At 44.3% G+C, this 16,359-nt stretch overlaps 1 protein-coding gene across 1 annotated transcript in view; it reads right to left on the reverse strand.

Moving 5' to 3' along the window:
* LOC126249408 (plexin-B) overlaps positions 1-1,061 on the reverse strand; it is a 1,292,451-nt gene extending 1,291,390 nt beyond the window's left edge. Inside the window, exon 1 of the mRNA XM_049951062.1 lies at positions 898-1,061. Coding sequence (XP_049807019.1) covers positions 898-996 — 99 coding nt within the window. The 5' untranslated portion in view covers positions 997-1,061. The remainder of the gene's footprint in view (positions 1-897) is intronic.
* Between the last annotated feature and the right edge of the window lie 15,298 nt (positions 1,062-16,359).

Genomic DNA, 16,359 nt, shown 5'->3' on the forward strand with positions numbered 1-16,359 from the left:
ACAGAGCATAAACAGCGTTTGCTGCCACTTAACTCGGGCAAGAGATGTGTGCTGGACGCAGCAGGGTTTAAACTCAAAATGGAATGACACGAGGGCTGTGGTGGCGTGCGAGTGATGTCCGTATCGGCTGGTATCCGTCGCTGGAATGCATAGTTAGGGAAGGGCGCGCGAACGGCTTGAAAAACGCGAGGAGGTGGCGGGGAGCGAGCGTGGCCAGCGCCGCCATCGCGCCATGTCAAAACCCACTGTCACGCCGACAGCCTCACGCGCTCACGCCTACACACAACAAAACACACTTCTGCTTTCCTTATTTTTCAAATACGCCACAAGAATAGCTTCGTTACAATATTTTTGATTCGTTTCACATCGTAGTCGTACGGACTAATTTTCTCAGCGATGCTCTTTATTGTGTGGCTTTCAGACTCGCTGACGGGGGTTGAATATCCTCATAGTGCAAGAAGAGAGAAGCAGGATGGTGGAGAGTGCCTGTGTATCGCACCAAAATATCCAGCTGCGACGCGTCATCTTTGTATATACAAGGACGCCAATTACATATCTGCCAAGGCAACATCGCGCGTAAATCGAAATGTCGTGCAGTGAAAAACATTTCCGAGTTGAATTCCGCCAGGAGCTATTAGTTCACCGGCAAGTGCATATATACGTTTAATAAAATGTAGTCATAAAAAAAAAAAAAAAAAAAAAAAAACACGCGCCGCCGTCGGAGTCGCTACTCACGTTCTGTCAGTGTGCCGCGTTCGGAAGAGACCGGAGAGGAACGACTCGCTTCGAGATCGTGAGCAGGCTCGTCCGTGGCGCGTGCAGAGCAGTAGCTAAGCAGCCGCGACGCTTTCTGCGAAGGGTCGCTGTTGTTTCGTAGGGGCTGCAGCCGTTACTCACCGGACGTAGTAACACGCTCCGCGTAGAATGGCCGGGTCCTAGCAGGTCGCAGAGGCGGCGAATTCCAGCGCAGTGGCTCCTGACACGGGTATCACACATGAGCGTCGGCGCGCAGCACAGAGTACGCTGGGCGCGGGCGCATGACACGACGCGTGCTGCCCGCTCGGCTTCCGACGACTAACTGAATGCAAGCCGCGCCGCCGAGCTGTGGCAGGGCGCCAACCGCCTCAGTGCTGCCGCCTGCCGGCAGCCGGCAGCTGCCTCGCGCCAGTTTCGAACGCCGCTGGCCCGGAGCGACGCACCCGCATGCACTCTGCAAAATCACCGCGCGTCGAGTGCAGGGACGGAGGGGGGTGCCTGTCCCGTATCAGTGACACTCTTCTCACTCGCAGACACAGCCCCACATGTGGCTCCACTCGCTGCCTAACCTAAAATTTCGTTCATAAGATTAGTCGGTGTGATGAAGGGCAGTTAGCTCACATGTAGAAAAATGTAAGTTAATGCGGGTGAGTAGGAAAAGCAGTCCCGTAATGTTAGAGTAGAGCGTTAGAAAATTGTATTGAAATGCAGGAAGATCTGCAGCGGATAGGCACTTGGTGCAGGGAGTGGCAACTGACCCTTATCATAGACATATGTAATGTATTGCTAATACATAGAAAGAAGGATCCTTTATTGTATGATTATATGATAGCGGAACAAACGTTGGTAGCAGTTACTTCTGTAAAATATCTGGGAGTATGCGTGCGGAACGATTTGAAGTGGAATGATCATATAAAATTAATTGTTGGTAAGGCGGGTACCAGGTGGAGATTCATTGGGAGAGTCCTTAGAAAATGTAGTCCATTAACAAAGGAGGTGGCTTACAAAACACTCGTTCGATTTATACTTGAGTATTGCTCATCAGTGTGGGATCCGTACCAGATCGGGTTGACGGAGGAGATAGAGAAGATCCAAAGAAGAGCGGCGCGTTTCGTCACAGGGTTATTTGGTAACCGTGATAGCGTTACGGAGATGTTTAGCAAACTCAAATGGCAGACTCTGCAAGAGAGGCGCTCTGCATCGCGGTGTAGCTTGCTCGCCAGGTTTCGAGAGGGTGCGTTTGTGGATGAGGTATCGAATATATTGCTTCCCCCTACTTATACCTCCCGAGGAGATCACGAATGTAAAATTAGAGAGATTCGAGCGCGCACGGAGGCTTTCAGACAGTCGTTCTTCCCGCGAACCATACGCGGCTGGAACAGAAAAGGGAAGTAATGACAGTGGCACGTAAAGTGCCCTCCGCCACACACCGTTGGGTGGCTTGCGGAGTATAAATGTAGATGTAGATGTAGTAGTGTGCTTCTCGATACAGTCAGTTCAATTAAAGCAACTGTATAAGAGGCCGTATATAGAACTTCAGTGCGACCCATTCTTGAGTACCACTAGCATGTCTGCGATCCTACAAGGTCAGATTAAAGGAAGACATCGAAGGACTTCAGAAGCGGACTGCTGGATGTGTTACCAGTAGGTTCGATCAACACGCAGTTATTACGGAGATGCATCGGGAGGGAACGCGACTTTCTTTTCGAGAAACCTAACTGAGAAAATTTAGAGAATCGGTATCTGAAGATGGCTGCAGAATGATCATACTGTCTTCAATGTACATTTCGCGTAAGGACCACGAACATAAAATGAGAGAAGTTAGCTCTCGTACAGAGGCACGTAGACAATTGTTTTTCCCTCGATCTATTTTTGAGAGTGGAACAGGAAGGGAAATGACTGGTAGTGGTACAACGCTCCCTCCGTCACGCACCTTGCGGTGGCTTTCTGAGTTCGTATAAAGATGAAGATGTACGATATTAATGATGATTTGGTAATGAATTATTAACAGTCATACGTTCGTACTGCAATACATTAATGTGTGAGACCTGAGTTTCTCCTGGCGTACACAACTTTCAAATAACTTCAGGGAATTCATCCAGGTAACACTTTCAGTGACGGCCGATATTTTGGTGGGAGAGCACGCCGCCATTTTCAAGGCAAACTACCTTTGCCTTGAAAATGGCAGGGGGTTCTCCCGCCGAAATATCGGCGGTCGCTGAAAGGCTTACCTGGCTGATTTCCCGGAAGTTATTTGAAAATACATTAATGTGTTCGTACTGTCATATCCGAGGTGAAGCACTGCTCCACTAGCCAACTCGCAATTCGCTTTTGATCTTCCGACTTTACTAGAACGTAATCGATAGCATGTCGGCAAACATTCGAAGGGAAAGCTCAGACTGCCTCCGAAATCGTTTACATAGGTCAAGAAAAGTAGAGGGCTCTTGAGGAGCCCTAGCTGTCACTTTGGCTTTACTAGAAGCTTTTCCGTCATTTACTACGAACTGTGATTTTTCTGACTGTGAGTAGTGAATCCATTCACGCAACTGAGGAGGTTGTCATTCTTGTCCTGCGGAGCCTGGGATAAGCAGCTTTTCGCAGATAGCATACAGGCATACTAACAAGGGAACCGCACCTATTCGTCATCACCGATTTCATGCAGATTTATCGTATATGCAGGGCTTGGCCAGAAATGGAAGTGACAGAAGTGGGAGATTCAGATGGCCAAGCAATTAGAAAAAAATGGCATTCTTCGCGCGGGCCGGAAGTGGCATGAGCCACTTACGTTAGCGTAGCTTCCAGGCAACGGTTGGCGCAGCGAAACGATTATACGAGGGTTGACCAGAAAGTAAGTTCCGATCGTTCGCGGATTGGAAACCACAGTGAAAACCAGAAACGTTTTATTTGCAACAGTTAGGTACACCTTCCACCTACTTCTCTACATAGTCGCCTTTCCAACTTCGAGTTTTGTCGTAGTGTTGTATCAGCTTTCCAATATCCTCGTCATAGAAAGCAGCCGCCTGTGCTTTCGGCCAGTTATCTGCACTCCTCTGCAGCTCGTTATCTGTGGAAAAATTTTGTCTTCATAGCCAGCGGTTCTTGTGAGCAGAGATGAGTCTCAGGGGGAGCCAATTACGGACTGTATTGTGGGTGATCAAGCACTTCTCATCGGAAACGCTGCAGGAGCGCCTTCATTGCCCCTGCAGTGTGCGGCCGAGGATTGGCATGAAGAAGGAACTGCTCGACAGTTGTTATGTGGGCTGCATGACACAGGCGAAATCTCTAACCAGGCCCCCATACCTGGCGGGAGACGCTATTCCCTACGCATCTTTACGTGCTCACTGTTCACTCAGAACTGAAAAGAGCGACGCGACACGATCGACGGGCATACTAGAGACACTGCCAAACGCATCTGTGCAAAGCTTTACCGGATTTTCCCAGTGGTTTCCATTACCCAACCGATCGGAACTTACTTATTGGACAACCTTCGAAGAACCACAAACTGAGGATCGTGGTGTCGAGTCCCTCGGTGGAAACTGTTTTTGCAATTTTTACGTTATTTACACTGCAAGTAAACCGAAATATGAGCACCCACACTTAAGCAGCGCAATATATTATAACCCTTTCTGGAAAAACTGGCCGGCCGAAGTGGCCGTGCGGTTAAAGGCGCTGCAGTCTGGAACCGCAAGACCGCTACGGTCGCAGGTTCGAATCCTGCCTCGGGCATGGATGTTTGTGATGTCCTTAGGTTAGTTAGGTTTAACTAGTTCTAAGGTCTAGGGGACTAATGACCTCAGCAGTTGAGTCCCATAGTGCTCAGAGCCATTTGAACCATTTTTGGAAAAACTAATGACAACAGTCTACGGACGCCTAGGAGGACTGACCCTTTGGCTCGAGGACTCAAAAAAACATTGGATGTGCACGTGGCTAAATATAGCAATGTCGCCATTACAGCGTCCAAATGTGTGAAACTTACAACAACCTTATACAAAAAAGGAAAAATAAAAAATAAAAAAAAATACAAAATAAAAAATAAAAAAATTAACTGACGTGATGAAGCCCAACGTGAAGGAGAACTATTTTTCCTGTTAATTGGCTCGTGTGGTAGACAAACAAATCCACAATCATACGACGAGATTTTTCAAGATGAAGATGGCGCGGTATTAAAGTGCTTCCCCCGCAAATGCACTCTGCTAATGCAACACTGCGATGTACGTTTTCATCGTCAAACAAAAAATTTGATCAAAAACTTTAAAACTGTTCTTATCGAGAGAGAAGGAGAAATCAAACCCCGAGAAGATTGCGTTAAAATACATTCCATTGTACATCACCATCACAAGGTATCCTCGGCAATATTTGGCGAAATGATGCGTTACGAATAACGTATGGAAGATGCTGGAAAAGATTACTGCTTTACCTGTTTTAACAATATCACCCCAGCACTTATAAATCAACTTTAAAAGAATTATACATATATACGAAGCTCTCATTCTCGCCTTATAATCTCTTCCTGGAAATGTATTTACAATCCCAAATTTTCCTTTGCCTTTTCTTTTTATGCCTTTTGTGAAAATATTAAGAAATACAATATACTGAACATAATTTCGGCTTCTTTGCAGTGTGAGTAACGTAAAAATTGAAAACAAAAGGAAGTGCCCGCATAGGGACCCGATTCCACAACCCTCGGATTACCGATATGCACTATTCCTTCCGATGCGCCAACCGCTGCCTGAAAGTGACACTAACAAAAGTGGCTGACCCGCATCAAAAATACTGTTTTCTCTAACACATTTCTAGCCAAACCCTGCCTATACCATAAACTTGGAAGAAATCAGCGAGGACGAGTTGGCGTAGTCCCCTTATGAGAATGTTTCCTGCACAGCATTGTAGATTAGCGTGTTGTAGACTACGACACATGTTACTAGGAATTAGTTTTTCAGTAATGCAACTAGTCACATTTTGTGATCATTTATTTTACCCTTACCAGTTTGAAGCTGTACAGGCGAGGTCTAGGTTAGGATGGAATGTGTTAGTTTGGTTGTGAGCTGTTGAAGATGCCGGAGGGAAAAAAAATCCTGGTTGGGTGACAGATTGATCTGTAGCTTAGACCGAGGTTTAGATTAGGTTGGAAAGCGGCAGTTTGGTTGAGAGATGGTAAAGCCAACGAACGTGAAAGCAAAAAATAAATACCTGAAGTGTCTTGGGCTCCACAAAAATGTCAACAAATTCCGTCTCTGCAGAAGAACCATAAAGTCCAACTGAGACGATACTCCACAGACACACTCTTTGGTTAGAAGCCGCTTGTGAGGATCGGTGTCAAAAGCGCTGTGGACATTTAGAAATACGGAATAAACTTGAGATCACCCGTCGACAGCGCCCATTACTGCTTGTTTCCCAAGAACGATATTTTCTGAATTCAAAAGATCGTTTCCTTCGAAGAACTTCATAATGTTGGAACACAGCATACATTAAAATCCTGCTATAGCTGTCAGTGATATACAACTATAATTCAACAGATTACTTATATTTCCTTTGTTGTGCATTGATGTGATCCTTGCAACTTTCCATTCTTTAGGTATCAATCGTTCGGCTAGCGAGCGAACTATTTCACCAGCATGCTCAGGAATGTACCCAGCTGCTTTACAGTTTGGACTGAAAGACTTTCCTTTGTTAAGTGTCTTAAGCTGTTTCGCTACACTGATGGCATCTGTTTCCAAATTACTCATGTTAGTAACTGTTCTTGGTCCGAATTCTGGAATATTTACTGCATCTTTTTTGGCGACGAAATTTCAGAAAATTGTGTGCTTTAGTTCAAAAAATGGTTCGAATGGCTCTGAGCACTATGGGCCTTAACATCTATGGTCATCAGTCCCCTAGAACTTAGAACTACTTAAACCTAATTAACCTAAGGACATCACACAACACCCATGTGCTTTAGTGGCTCTGTCGTCGGTAACATTGTCATTGTCATAACACAGTTAAGCTACTGATTGTGTCTTTCGGCTGATATGCTTTACATACGATCAGAATCACTCGATTTTCTGTCCGTGCCCGGTAGCCTAGCCGGCACGGTAGCTCATCGTGCTGACCCAGATGCAACAAACTAAAGCGAGAAAATGAGATTAAAAAAGAAGTGGTCAGCGCGATAGAATGTCAGGCTTAAGGGCCCTGGTTCGATTCCCAACTAGGTCGGAGATTTTCTCCGCTCAGGGACTGGGTGTTGTGTTGTCCCAATCATCATCATTTCATCCCCCATCGACGCGCAAGTCTCCGAAGTGGCGTCACATCGAAAGACTTGCAGCCGGGGAACGGTCTACCCGACGGGAGGCCCTAGTCACTCAACTTTTACATTTTTACTCGATTTTCTGCCAGATTAGGAGACAAAGTTTCGTCCTGGAAACTATAAAAAGTATGTCCCTTCCTGGCTGTCTTCCTGCTCCTGCCATTTGGCTGAGATTTGCACCTTTCAAAATAAAGTAATACTCAGAACTATCTTATTTGTGCTAACATTCGAGATGCTTTCAATAAGTAATGCAACACATTTTTGTTCTCAGCCAATTTCGGTTGAAAAAATGGGGAATTTGTAGTGGGGTATCTGGGAATATTCCTTATTTAGCCCGCATAGTTTAATGAACTTTCGATATGTAGAGGTGCTATACATAGCCTCAAGAATGGCGTCTGTAACGGAGGTGCGTTCTAAGCAGAGACCTGTTAGCGAGTTTCTTTTGGCGGAAAACCGGATTATCGCAGATATTTATAGGCGCTTGCAGAATGTCTAAGGAGACCTAGCAGTGAACAAAGGCCTGTGAGTCGTTGGGCGAGGCGTCTGACATAATCGCAACAAGGTCGTGCAAACCTGACGCGTGACGGCCAGCCAAACACAGCTGGTCTCCTCCAATATTGGAACGTGCGGACAATCTCGTTCGAGGTACCATTGGGGGTACGCAAAGATGTGTGCCTTCTAGGTTCCTAGTTGCCTAACAAAAGACCATAAATAGCATTTTTGTCGAACATCGTCACAGGGGATGAAACATGGATCCATCGCTTCATACCGCAAACAAAACGGCAATCCTTGGAGTCGCACCACATCACCTCTACTATAGTCCGCCCCGATAGCTGAATGGTTTCCCCCACCTGTCACAAGTTCTTCCTATGCAGGTGGTGTTGGCGCGCCGAATTCTGGCGGCATTAGGATATTTTGTGAGCACAGGTCTGCTTTTTAAGGTCGGATACGAAACCCTCACCCTTGCTCGTAGTCGTGGAGGTCTTGGACTAGTCCACGTACGCGACCGAGCAGTGGCTATTTATGTAAGCACGATGATAAAGATGTGGACACGACACCGGACAAGTCTGACGGGTACCTTGATAGACGAACTGGATCCACCTTCTCGTTCGGCTCCTGTAGTGGTGTCTCACATCTCACCATCGCTTGCCCATATGCGAACCTTTTTTGTGGAACACAATTATGTACATGTGGAGCTACCGACTACCAGGACGGCAACGGCACGTGATATCTATTGCATCTTGACTCGATGACGGCCGAATAATGCCGCGGGCCACATTGACTCCTCCACGAAGTCATAAGAGCCAAGATGTACCTAGTGGGATTAAAGCACCCTAGTACTCCATGATCACCCTAATGTAAGGCTAAAGGAAAGATGAAATCGCAAAAATCTAAGGTTGTGGGACTAGCTAGCACTGAAACTAACTACGATTTTTATTTAATTACATAATTTTGATTGGTGGACGTACCTGACCGAAATTCTGACGTATTTTATTCTGGCGAATTTCACCGACAAAAAAGTATGTCACTGCACATTCTGTATATATTTTACAAAGTAATCAAAAGAAACTGAAACCTCGCTTAAGAAGCATCTTCCATAATGATCGGTTACTAAGGCTGGTCGCCGAAGTGGCGCCCATTTGAAAGACTTGCACCAGACTCGTGAGTAGAATAAAATGCAAAGAATTTTTTTACTTAAAATATTTTCGCCAAACTAGTCTGTTAACCGTTATTTTCTTTTTTTCACTATCGCGCGGAGAATGGTCTGTCTGTTTATTGTGGATAGCCACAAGTTTAACCATGACCCTCCGTTTCGTAAAGATAGAGCTTCGACAATGTCGCGGTGTATTGGTCGCGATAGGCCTCGAAACTCAATTGTTGGCAGTATAGGTACCACCTCAAATATTTGGCGGGCCGGATACCGGGAATGTCCGGCCAGCTAACGCGGGCCGGTTTGCCGGCCCTCGCGGGCCGGTTTCGGCCCGCGGAGAGTAGTTTGGAGACCTCTGCCGTAGAGCGCCGCCAACCAACAGTTACGTGGTCAGTGGTATGGCGTACAGTGCACCACCCACACCTTGATACTGGAACGCGCGCACTGTGGTATCAGGTGGTAAATGGGAAATACGTGACTCGTTCCAGGTTGCATACAATTCATATGGCGGGCGAGCCACTATGTCCTCAGTACAATGTTGTAGACACAGAGGAACATCGCCTGATTTGCGGGCCTTCGGCGAACGTATGGTGTTTGGTCCGAAAAATGATCGCCTTCCCCCTTCGGGTGGTGCCGCAAGCAATAGAACCACGGATACCACTTCTCCCAGATATGACAGTGACTTGGATTCGAGGTTTGACTGTGCTTTATCTTTTACGAGACGGCAGTAAGAATGTACTCGACTTTTGGGACTTACTACATGAACATCACTCACAGCTGATGAGACATCCGAGATATCGAACATGTTGTGCTTTTTTTAGTGACGCCTTGCTTGATCCGCCACCCAGTTGGGGTGTCCCGGGTAGGAGAATGTAATTATTGCCTATAAGTATCACAACAAGAAAGGTCCAGGACAGTGGAGAGGATCCACCACCACACGTGAAGACGTACCCGACACCAACGCGAGGTATAACGGGATTATTGAGGTACGCGCCCAATAAGAGTAACGTGGTACGTTATTGTTTTGTACTGACAGAAGCAGGATTTTTTCACTATTATGTAACAAAAGTCAAATTATTTACGTTTCCCAGAAATATTTTATTTTATAAAGGTCATCGTCTTATATAAAAAAACTAATAGAAGTAGTTTATGTTTGTTATAGTTACACCATTATGAAAAGAAAATGGCCAGCGTGACGGACTGCCGTCCTAAGGGGCCCGGGTTCGATTCCCGGCTGGGTCGGGGATTTTCTCCGCTCAGGGACTGGGTGTTGTGTTGTCTTCATCATCATTTCATCCCCATCCGGCGCGCAGGTCGCCCATTGTGGCGTCGAATGTAATAAGACCCGCACCAAGGCGGCCGGACCTGCCCCGTAAGGGGCCTCCCGGCCAATGACGCCAAACGCTCATTTTCATTACCTCTGCTGTAAAGAAAATGTTCAAAGGCACATCTTCAACGGGTAAAATCATTCTGGGACTTTGAAAGAGTTATCCTGTTTGATATCCTCCCTCATGGGACAACGATCGGCTCTGAAGTGGATAGTGCTGCTCTAAGGGACTGAAGAAACGATCTCAGCGTGTTCGTCGGCCAAAAATGCTAACCAACTTCTCCTTCTCCATGACAACGCAAGGCCTCACACAAGTCTGCGGACCCTAGAGGAACTTTCATTGGACTGTCCTTCCTCATCCACCTTACAGCCTGAATCTCGCACCTTCCGACATCCATCTGTTTGGCCCAGTGAAGGCTGCACTCTGCGGAAAGCAGTACGAAGGTGACTGGGAGGTTATTGATGCACAAAGACGTTGGCTCCGACGTCGTCCAATAGAGTGGTACCATGTGGGCACACAGGCACACCCAGCAAGGTGGCAAAGATCGTTGCATTGAACGGAGATTATGTTGAAAAATAGTGTTTTGTAGCCAAAGAGTGGAGAATAATATGCTTTACTGGAATCCTGAATAAAACCAACCTGCTTTCAGAAGAAAAGCGTTGCATTATTTATTGACAACCGCTCGTAAATCTCTGTGGTACGTAAGAAGATTTACTTTAATTCCAGAAGACTAATGTGGTTTGAGATGGTCTGAAATCTCATCCTTCTCACTGTATCACAACAGGTGTATTTCTACACCTTCATCTGCATCATTCTACGCAAACCACATAATGGTGTGTAGCGGAGGGTACTTCTGGTATCTCTAACTGATCCCATCTATCCTATTCCACTTGAGAATGTATAACAATATTTGTTTATGGTTCATTTAGCTTTTTCATAATATTTTTGCTTTAAAATTTCTGTATATGTAAAGTAAAGTGTACCATACTGGATACTGAAGTTCTTTGCATTGTATGTGAGCAATATAAGTAAAATACTAAGTGAATTGTTTATTATGTTAAATAATTTTCTGATGACCTTACGTATTTAAAATATTTTTGTGTATAAATTGTTCATGTTGATGTAAATTTGACGACCTAAGGAATGGTCAAGCTTAGCAACAACATAAGAAATAGGTGTTATATAAAAGTCAGTGTGCTTTTGTCTAAAACGAAAGTGGCTCTGGGGAGTGGAAAAGGTGGCAAGGGCGGGAAGTAAGTCACACAGTCGGTAGGCAGCAGTGATTGAGGCAACATCTTTGTGGAGCAAGAGAAGCTTTACGTGCAAATTCGCACAAAATACGTCGGATGGAGACTGAAAACCGCTTACGGCATAGCTGCGAGTTGTTGGGCTACGGTATGTAGAACTGAACGACGCCAAGAAGAGAAATTGAGCCCATACAGCAAGAGACTTGCAGGCCGTACTGTCGGTAGTGTAGCCGCCATAATTGTTCTCCACACCCAAGCCTACAGTCACCAGATAACACTCTTTTTTATAGTAAATTTACTTTTGTACAACGTGAACCGTTAATTTAAACGGTGTTTTAATAATCATTCTTGAACTTTAAAGAAAGTGATTCACTTTGTTATTTCATCCTAATCATACACCTATATAGGGTTCCTTCCTGGTCTTTGATGAATCCGAGTATCCTATTTTACAGACTTATGAAGTGCTAAGTTAATATAAAGAGCCACCATTTAAATTGTTTTTGTGTTTTCTTAACTATTGCAACGTGTTGTAGTAAAAGTTTGCTTGCGTAAAATTCAGTCAGCGTGTAGCTAAGTTACCAGAATCTGGTAAATGACTATACAGAGTTAGTTCAAAGAATAATAGCTTTTTTTAAAAAGTAAATTCCAGCAAGAAAGAGGTTTTCTTGAAGTGAAATATTCAGTAAAAATTATGTGCTTTAGTATCTAAGTATTTTAGTGTTTAAGTTTGTTTATTATAGAAAATGCTTTTAGGTCCTCCCTGGCCAATTTTTTTTAGCTTCCTTGAAGTTATCTACTGGGCTTTTTCTCTTTTAAAAACGAAATGTATTAGGGTGTAGTAGTCAAAAAGAAATTCCAGTGTCTGCACCAACATTATTTACGTGGAGTAATATTTATTTGAAGAATCAAATTAAACAGTAGCAAGAAGGTGTGCAAAATTCATGCTTCTGCTTTTCCAGTGGATAGACTGGCGACCATTAGTACATGTTTTGAAGCACTAAATGAACATGGAACTGAGTTGTCGTAGCTTCAGTGTAATAGTATTCATACTGCGTTTCTATTTAACCGCTGGGTAAAATCTTAGGAAAAGAATTGAATAGTCTGATTTACTTATCCATTAGACACATCACACGGTCAAATCCTGTAAAAAGGGTAACTCTATTGATTAGCTTTTCCTATTAGCAGGACTATCCTCCTATAGTGTACTTAATTTGGAAACGAAACTAAAATTTTAGTAAGAGGGTTGTAGGTGGTTTTTCCCGTAACAAGACTATTTGTTGTGTTTGGGTATATTATAGTGTCAACATATAGAAAGGCTTTTTATGTTATTTAGGTGAAAGAATACTAAATTACAATAGTGGAGGTAGGGATATACGTGGCGCCTGGTGACAGGACATTTTACAGCAGCTAAGAGTCCATTTGTAGTTAAGTACAGTTATACATTTTACAGATGGGTAGGTTTCTTTTGGAAGACGTATAAAGGTCTCAGGGACACGAATTTGTTAAAGCAGTTAAGAGAAAGGTTTAGCAGTATGAATTATTATATATGTAGTTTAAGCAATTATTAAAAATGGATAAAGATAAGTATATACAGTGTAAAGAAGTAAAGCAGGAGGATAACAGTGATGAAACTTCTGTAAACAGTGATCAGGAGCAGGACAGAGAGGAATTGATTTTACTGATGAAAAAGCAGGAGAAAATATTAAAATGGGGAATATTCCAGATATGCAACCTTCTTTTAAGATTCTTAAATCAAATGTTAGAGATGATTAAATGATGCTCTGTGCAAAATTCTTCCAGGCAGCTTCCTCTGTCATTCCTTTCCTCCAAGTCCGTATTCACCTACTATTTTTCCTTCTCTTCCTTTTCCTCCTATCGAATTCCAGTCCTCCCACCCCAATTAAATTTTCGTCTTCTTTGACTATCTGAATAACTTCTTTAACTCATCATACAGTGTAAAGAAGTAAAGCATCACCTACAGAGTTAGTTGGCATATAGACCTGTACTACTGTGGTAGGCGTGGGCTTTATGTCTATCTTGGCTATGATAATGTGTTCACTATGCTGTTCATAGTAGCTTATCCATGCTCCTATTTTTTAATTCATTGTTAAACTTACTTCTTCATTACCCTTATTGTATTTTGTATTTATAACCCTGTATTCACCTGACCAGAACTCTTGTTTCTCTTGCCACCAACCTTCACTAATTCCAACTATATCTAACTTCAAGCTTGCCATTTCCCTTTTTCAGTTTTTTAACCTACTATCCGATTAAGTGATCTAACACTCCACACTCTGATCTGCTAAATGATGGTTTTGTTTTTCCTGATGATGATACCATCCTTAGTAGTCCCCACACGAAATGGGGGACTATTTTTACCTCAGGAATATTTTACCCAAAAGGACGCCATCCTCATTTAAGCATAGAGTAGAGAGGCACGCTCTCGGGAAAAATTACAGGTGTAGTTTCTCTTTGATTTCAGATGTTCGCAGTACCAGCACAGCAAGGCCGATTTGGCTGATGTTACGAGGCTAGATCAGTAAATCATTCTGTACTGGAGTACGCTGGCGCCAGCACACCATACAGCATAGAGGTTACGAGAGTATCGATAGAGGTCAATGACAGACTCGCTGGAAATGCGCCGCCAACGCCTTCTCCGCCGCCAGTATTTAGGATCGCCGTCCCAACTGGAGGGACAATTAATTCGTTCCAGTTAGTTCGAGCGTGTTGCACCTAGTGAGTTCCAGCGTGCCACCGAGTCAGAGCCACAGAATAGGCCTCTAGCACAGGGATAGGCAGCATATAGCAACCTTATATTTAACATACTGGACTTTGTACTTCAACAGCAGTGAGGCTAAAGCGGACTATACAGAGAGCATGTACCACAGCACGTGGAAGCTTAAGTTAAGTAGCTCTTTGTTATGAATAAAGAAACCAGTTAATAATTGCGTGCAGTTGTGTCATAGAACGAGGATACTGGCCACCAACCAACATCCTCTCCTTGCTTTCCGTGGTAAAGCTCTAAAGAGACAACGAGACGACATAAAAGTGGCTAACGAGGATTCAACACATCCAGACTGTTGTCCTTACAACTATTTAAAAGGGCTGTTGACCCTCTTCAAGTTCCACACATTTATCTGGCCTGTCAACAGGTAGCCCTCCATTGTGGTTGCACCTACGGTACAGCTATTTGTATCGCCGAGGCACACAAGCCACCCCACCGACGACAAGATACGTGGTTCAAGGAGCGGCGGGTGGGGGGTGCGGGGGCGAGTCGGTAGGATACTATACTTTCTTGTTTTGTAAAGTGAATTTTAAAATTCTTAATATTTAAAGTAATTTACCAGTTTTCCCATTTTATCAAGATGTGATCGAATGTCCTTCAAATAGTACTCCGTTATACACTGAAGAGCCAAAGAAACTGGTACAGCTGCCTCATATCGTGTAGGACCCCGACAAGCACGCAAAAGTGACGCAACATGACGTGGCATGGCCTCGACTAATGTGTGAAGTAGTGCTGGAGGCAATTGACACCATGAATCCTGCAGGGCTATCCATAAATCCGTAAGAGTACCAAGGGGTGGAGATCTCTTCTGAACAACACGTTGCAAGGCATCCCAGATATGCTCAACAATGTTCATATCTGAGGAGTTTGGCGGCCAGCAGAAGTGTTTAAACTCAGAAGAGTGTTCCTGGAACCACTCTGTAGCAATTCTGGACGTGTGAGGTGCGTCATTGTTCCGCTGGAATTGCTCAAATCCGTTGGAATGCAGAATGGACATGAATGGATGCAGGTGATCAGACAGGATGCTTACGCACGTGTCACCTGTCAGAGTCGTATGTAGACGTGTCAGGTGTCCCATATCACTCCAACTTCACACGCTCCACACCATTACAGAGCCTCCACCAGCTTGAACAGTCTCCTGCTGACATGCAGGGTCCATGCATTCATGAGGTTGTCTCTATACTCGTACATGTTCATCCGCTCGATACAATTTGAAACGAAACTCATCCGATCAGGCAACATACTTCCAGTCATCAACAGTCCAATGTTGGTGTTAAACGGCCCAGGCGATGCGTAAAGTTTTGTGTCGAGAAATCATTAAGAGAACACAAGTGGGCCTTCGGCTCCGAAAGCCGATATCGATGGTGTTTCGTTCTATGGTTCGCATGCTGACACTTGTTGCTGGCCCAGCATTGAAATCTGCAGCAATTTGGGGAAAGGTTGCACTTGTGTCACGTGGAACGATTCTCTTCAGTCGTCGTTGGTCCTGTTCTTGCATGCTCTTTTTCCGGCCGCAGCGATGTCGGAGAGCTGATGTTTTACCGGATTCCTGGTATTCACGATACACTCGTGAAATGATCGCAAGGAAAAATCCTCCTTTCATCGCTACCTCGGAGATGCAATGTCCCATCGCCTGTGCGGTGACTATAACACCACGCTCAAACTCACTTAAATCTTGATAACTTGCCATTGTGACAACAGTAACCGATCTAACAACTACGCCAGAGACTTGTTGTCTTATACGTAAGTCGCCAACGGCGGCGCCGTATTCTGCCCGTTTACAAATCTCTGTATTTGAATACGTGTGCCTATATCTGTTTCTTTGGTGCTTCAGTGTAGATACCTGAATTATCAGCAGAAACCTAAGATTATTATTAATATTATATGTCAGGTTATTAATAGACAGCACGAACAGCTAGTTTGACAACACACTTCCCTCGAGAATACCTGGAGATTCTTCTACATCTGTTGATAGACTCTTCATCAAAGGTAACAATTTGTGTCCTTCTTACCAAAAAATGCTCAGTCCAGTCACAAGTTACTTTGACAAAGGCATCCGTACTAAATGAGCCCGTCTACCAATCAATTTGGCGCTGATGTAAACTCGTTTACACATTCAGACTTAACATAATACGTCATACCTCAGAATAATCATCAAATAAAGTTAGCTCAAACGCGATATGGAACGCAATAAGAATGAGTGCTTAAATGTCTCTGTGTGCGCCAAAATTAGTCTAATCTTGTCTTCGTAGTCACTACGGAAATGAAGCGCTGTGGGATTGAAGTATACTTCTAGATTCTTCAGTTAA

The sequence above is a fragment of the Schistocerca nitens genome, chromosome 3 (genome assembly GCF_023898315.1).
Source record: "Schistocerca nitens isolate TAMUIC-IGC-003100 chromosome 3, iqSchNite1.1, whole genome shotgun sequence".
In the NCBI taxonomy this organism is placed as follows: Eukaryota; Metazoa; Arthropoda; class Insecta; order Orthoptera; family Acrididae; genus Schistocerca; species Schistocerca nitens.